The sequence below is a fragment of the Propithecus coquereli genome, unplaced genomic scaffold (genome assembly GCF_000956105.1).
Source record: "Propithecus coquereli isolate 6110/MARCELLA unplaced genomic scaffold, Pcoq_1.0 Scaffold158, whole genome shotgun sequence".
Classification (NCBI taxonomy): domain Eukaryota; kingdom Metazoa; phylum Chordata; class Mammalia; order Primates; family Indriidae; genus Propithecus; species Propithecus coquereli.
The window spans coordinates 4,720,526-4,726,797 of record NW_012140302.1 but is presented as its reverse complement, the minus strand read 5'-3'; the positions used below and the strand labels follow the sequence as shown (position 1 = coordinate 4,726,797).

At 39.8% G+C, this 6,272-nt stretch overlaps 1 protein-coding gene across 1 annotated transcript in view; it reads right to left on the bottom strand.

Moving 5' to 3' along the window:
• KIF6 (kinesin family member 6) overlaps positions 1–3,738 on the bottom strand; it is a 480,713-nt gene extending 476,975 nt beyond the window's left edge. The window contains exon 1 of the mRNA XM_012640809.1: positions 3,411–3,738. Coding sequence (XP_012496263.1) covers positions 3,411–3,645 — 235 coding nt within the window. The 5' untranslated portion in view covers positions 3,646–3,738. The remainder of the gene's footprint in view (positions 1–3,410) is intronic.
• Positions 3,739–6,272: the final 2,534 nt, after the last annotated feature.

The window sequence follows — 6,272 nt, the reverse complement described above, 5'->3', positions numbered from 1 at the left end:
GTAGTATAATTTGGATAATTTTCCTCTTTGAATTATGTGTGGACTCAGACAAATATATGCAACTGAACAAGAGTTAAAACCCAAATTAATATTGTATCAAAATCAGGTCATCTTTGAATGATTTAATATTCAAATTTGAGCATTTGAGTGTCTCTGTTGTTTCAATGAGAAGCTAATAGTACTGAATGCAACATATTATCTAGTATTGCTTCAGTATTATGTATCAGAAATTAACATTTTACTACAACCAACAAACATTTCTAAGTTTATTGAGTTTACAAACTACTAATATACAGAGATAAAAGAACTAGGTCTGACACATCTCAGAGAGCTCACAAGAATGCTCTAATTTGAGTTACATTCAAAGAAGCCCAAGGTTGTATGAGACATATTCAGGCACTTGATAAAAGACATGTGGTTTGAAAAGACACATGTAATTCATGTCTTTGATGTTGCTGCCAAGGTTCTCATCCCAGTTCAGCCACTAATTAGCAAGTAACCGGGGAGAAATCACTTAGCCTCTCTAAGTGGATATGGAAATGGAAGATCCTAACCAATGCCCTTACAACTGTAACATTCTCTGATTCTCTTCTTGGTTTCCTACTCCTTCACTTATTGGCCAGGAAAATCAAGAGTCAAACCTATAAAGAGGTCATGTATAATAAATAAAAGCATAAGATTTGGTGTCCAGACTTGGGTCCAACACTGAGCTCAATTTACCAGCTGTGTGACCAGCCAACGCTTTCAGAATCAAGGTTCCTTATACATAAAATGAGGAAAACAGAATTAGCTCCCTTACAAGATTGCTGTGGGGATCGAATGATGTAATGGAAGTGGAAGTATTTTGTAATGCACCATAAAAAATGTTAGTCATTAGATTTAGAGGTTTTTAAAAAAGACTTCTTGTCTTTCACTAGGAAATAAAATTCTTTCGAACAGGCAATACTTCCTGTCTAAGACTCATTTAGATGCTTGATTATGGGGAGAAAAGGTCATATTCCTAAGCAAGTAAAAGCCTATCTAAATCTCCAGAAAGTTTGAATAATTTCCTAAGTACATTTTTATTGAAACCTCTCATTTAATATGTGAAGACTTCATGTAGAAAAGTCATTCTGCAAAATAAAATCTTTGTAGAAAGTAATGGAATCAGGTTCAAGGCTTCCTGGCTAGGTTTTCTCAAGAGACATTTAAAAATTATATTCTATAGGGCACTACATTAAAAAAAAATTTAATAGCTAGACAGGTGAGCAAAGGGGGTGTGTGAGACACGAAACACAGAGGAGTCAGAAGTTTCAAACATTTTTTGAAAAAATCTGTATCTCTCAGTGTTCAGCAGACAGAAAAGAAAGTCGACTGCAGTAGAAACAATGATCCTTCCCAACTCTGATGGAGCCATTCTTCGAGGCATTAAAAAAGTCCCTTAGAGTCAGAATACTTGTTTAGTTTAACATACTGGCTTTCTACTCTTCATCAAAGAAGTATTTATTATTTGAGATAAGGTAGTCATTTTTTTAACATTAGAAGACAGCCAAAACAAATGGAAGGAAGAATATGAAAATCTTTTGAAATATACAAAGTACTATACAAATGAAGAGCATTTACCATTGTTAAAATTATTACAGAGGTTCATTTTATGTATCTTCTTTATTAACCTATACATTATAATCTAATTTATAATGCCTTAGTTGATAAGATTAATAAAAGCTACAAAATGAAGGGGAAAGAAAAAATACCTTTGAGTCATTCTCGATTTAATGCTACAAAAAGCATTTCCAGCCAGAGAAAAAACTATACAATTTTTTTGGGGGGGGGCAAAAAGATATGGTGCTAAAACACGGTGTTTCTAAGGAAGAACAGGGATATACTAACTCATTATTCATTCCTGTTCTTTTCTTTTTGTGTATGTGGCACAATGTTATATCTCAGTAAGAATCTAACATTATGAAAATGCAGTGTGACACCTAAAATACTTCCTGGAGGACCCATAAGACTCACCAAAGAAATACAAAAGGAGGCACATTAAAATATCCAAACACTGCATTTTAAGAGAAGAGAAAGTTCAATATTAAATCCAAACCTGCCGCCATCAACACCCCTCCTCTCACCTTCCGCTACCTATCCTCTCGCTTTACCATAACCCAGCATCCGCTTCTGACTTCTGAATCTGTGTAGATAAGCCCAACATTTTTAGCTAAGAATCTTGGTAGATGCATTACATATGATACACTTTTTACATATGATGCACTTTTAAAAATCTCTGTATGATTGCAAGAGGAAGAGAAAATGGGAAGATACCCATGGTTCTTTCCACACTGCTTTATTCCTTGTTTTAAATACATAGACTACATAAGGCAAATGTTAAATTATGAGATGCTATGATGTTACTCATATATACACACACAGTATAGATATGGGATTGAGATAAGATATTAATATTAATAATATACCCATTCCAGGCACTCACGAATATGACCCAAATTGCCCTTGCCTAAATTCTCACTTTGGGAAGCAAAAAAGGATTTGTCAGAAAAGGAGAATAGCTTTGGATTCAAAGATCCTTAATTGAAATCACAGTTCTGCCACTCGCCAGCTGGGTGCCTTGCCTACATAATTTAACCTGAGCCTCAGTTTCCTCATCTGTAAAATGAGGAAAATGACACCAACCTTGTACAGTTCTTGTGAGAATCAGAGATAATGCAGATAAAGTACCTGTCAGGTGGGGATTTCTCAAGACATGGTAAGAATGACTATGCTCCCTTCTAGGTAGAGAAAACAACGTTTCGAAACGTTTAAGAAGCATACAAAATATCTTTGCTCAGAGCAAAGGCAATGCCTTAACCTACTCTGTACCTTTCTGAATTTAGCACACTAGGGGAAGCACCTAGTAAATACTCAATTAGTGTTTTCTGAATTAAGTGTACATGTGTATTCTTTGGGTCAGGATGCATAAATATCTATCTATTTCTGCAATGAGTATATGACAAGGTTCATGTTTATGTTTCAGAATGACAACGTAGTTAGTAAAAATTCTTGAGGACCGCCTGCGTGCAAAATACTGAATATGTGAATGTTTTGTGCATCTCTATCTATATCATTTCAGACATGCATAAACATGCCTCTCTTGTTTGCACGTTATGCCCGAGTGTGAAAACGTACCTTTGAGTGTTTCTGTGTATGCAGAACTGCGTGACAGTTTCCCAGAAAGGAACAGTAAGTGCTTGTGTGTGACTGAGGAGCAGTCTACGTGAGTGTGCAAACAGGCATCTGTACATGCACTAGTTGGTCCCTACGTTAGCACGTGTGCCCAGGCGCATGAAAGCGGCTCCATGCAGGGTCTGTCTGCGCCCCCAGGACTGTGTCAGGTGGGAGTGGCCTGGGTGTCCGTCGGTCGGTCACATCCCTGATAGCACTGCGAGGGTGTCTGCGTGGCTGCGGGGGCGCCTCGGTCACTGTGTGCCGGATTCCGCGCCGCCTCAGCGCCAGCCGCCGAGTCCCTCGTCCCGGCCTGCCCCTCACGTGCCGCCCCACCCGGCCCCAGAGGCCCCGCTGCGCCGGCGCCCTGGCTGCTCTGGCTCGTACCCCTTGTTGCTGCTTCCGGACGGGGGGCTTCACCCTCGCGAATATCTGGATCGTCTGCTTCACCATCTCCTCCCTGGCTCTGCACTGACACTTGACCTCTCTCAGGCCTAGGCTCCCAAAACTTCTGAACTCCTGCCACCTCCGGCGACCCGCAGCCTTAGCAACAGTAACTAGGGACGCTACCCAAGGAGCACCGCGGCACCCGAGACCCCGCCTCCCCTCCCTAATTGGTCACGGGCTAAGGGGGCGGCCCCAAGGGAGCGGGTGAGGGGCGGGGTTGGGGCGGGGTTGCGGCGAGACCGAGGCGGGACCGAGAGGGGAGCGCTACGCATGCGCGTGAGCAAAGTCCTGGGCTCTGGGTTTAGAGCCGCATCCGGCCTGGAAGGTGGCTAAAGGGGTGGCAACCACCAAGCCTTGCTCCCTTCCTTCACGCATCTTTCTCTGTGTGCTTACCTTTCTTTTTAAGCACTGAAGTCATTCTGCCTTTGATTCTCTATTCATTAAAGAAATGGCACTTGGTCTGTGATACGCAGTATCCTGGCTGGGGATTCTGAGCTGAGCAAAACTGCCCCTGCCGTTTGGAGATCATGGTCTGATGAAGGAGACAGATTTTCAACAGGAAATCATAACGGAGGGATAAGAGCTATGCTATGGCCAGAGTAGACGTGGGGTTCTGTCTAGCTGTGTTTTGGAAGAGGCGAGGATGGGGACTGTTTCCCATACCATGGTCGTGTCAAGAAAGGACGGGCTCCTTAAATACTGTTAGCACATGAAAAGATAGTCAACATTACCCACCAGGGAAATATAAATTAAAACCACAATGATATGCCACTGTACACCTATCAGAATGACTAAAATAAAAAATAGTGACAACACTAGAGCCGACAAGGATGTGGAGAAATGGTGGGAATGTGTAATGTAAAACATACACTGTGTAATGGTACAGCGGCTGTGGAAAACGCTTTGGCACTTTTGGCATTTATCCCAGAGGAATAGGATTTGGCAATCGCAGTCCTGGGCATTTATCCCAGAGAAATGAAAACTTGTGTTCACACACACAAAAAGCCTGTACATAAGTGTTTATAGTACCTTTATCTGTAATAGCCCCAAACTGGAAACAACCCAGATGTCTTTTGGCCAACGAATGGTTAAACAAACTGTGAAATACTACTCAGCAATAAAAAAGAAAGAACTATTGATATATGTAAGAATTTGGAGGAATTTCTAGAGAATTATATTATGTGAAAGAAGCCAGACCCAAAAGTTAAATACTGTATGATTCAATTTATGTAATATTCTTGAAATGACAAAATTATAGAGATGGAGAGAAGATTAGTGGTTGCCAGGGAGGTGTAGAGGGTATGGTTATAAAAGAAATCCTTGAGGGGGGCTGTTCTGTATCTTGACTTTGGTGTGGTCACAGAAATCTACACATATGACAGTACTGCAAAGAACAAAATAAACATACATGCAAACACACACAAATCAATGCATGTAAAACTGGCAAAAATCAAATAGGATTGACAGACTGCAACAATGCCAATTGTCTGATTGTGGTATTGTGCTAGAGCTATGCAAGATGTATTATCACTGGGGAAAACTGGGGGAGGGGTATACAAGTCCTTTCTTTCTTTATTTTTTTTTACAACTGCATGTGAATCTATAATTACTTCAAAGTAAAGGTTTGTTAAAAGGCACTCTAAAGAAAATAAAAAGACAGACAACAGACTGGGAGAAAATTTTTGCAAAACACATATCTGATAAAGGTCTTGCATCCAGAATATGTATACAAACTCTTAAAAACCAATAGAAAAGCAAACATTCCGTTTGGAAAAAAAGGTCAGGGGAAGTCCTAAAGATTTGAACAAACACTTCACCAAAGAGGACATAAGGATGGCAAATAAGCATACAAAAAATATGCTCAATATCATTAATCACTAATGATATGCAAATGAAAATCACAATGAGATACCACTACTCACCTCTTAGAATGGCCAAAAATAAGAAAATAAAACTGACAATGCCAAGTGCTGACATGGATCAGACCATCTGGAACTCTCAAACGTCACTGGTAAGGAAGCATGATGGACCAGCCACTTTGAAAAACAGTTTTGTAGTTTATCATCAAGTTATACATGTTTACCATGTGACCCACCAATCCCACTCCAAGGTATTTACCCAAGTGAAATGAAAACTACGTTCACACAGAAACCTAAACATGAATGTTTATAGTGGTTTTATTCACAATTGCCAAAAACTGGAAACAAAGTAAATGTTCCTTAACAAGCAAATAGATAAACAAACTGGTACATCCATACAATAAAAAGGAATGAATTACAGATGCCTACAATGGCATCGTTAAATCTCCAATGTATTATACTGAGTGAAAGATGCCAAATTCAAAGGTTACACACTTTATAATTCCATATATATGACATTCCGGACAAAGAAAAACTATTGAAATAGAAAACAGATCAGTAGTTTCCAGGGGCTGGGGGGAGGAAAAGGGGTTGACAGCAAATGAGCATGAGAGAGTTTTTTGGGGAGGTGATGGAACTGTTTCATATTTTAATTGTGGTTGTGGTTATACACTATATGCATTTTGTCAAAACTCATAGAACTATCTATACATAATAAGAAAAACAAACAAAAAAGAATGGGGTATGAACAGGTGCAGCAATGTCAGAGATGAA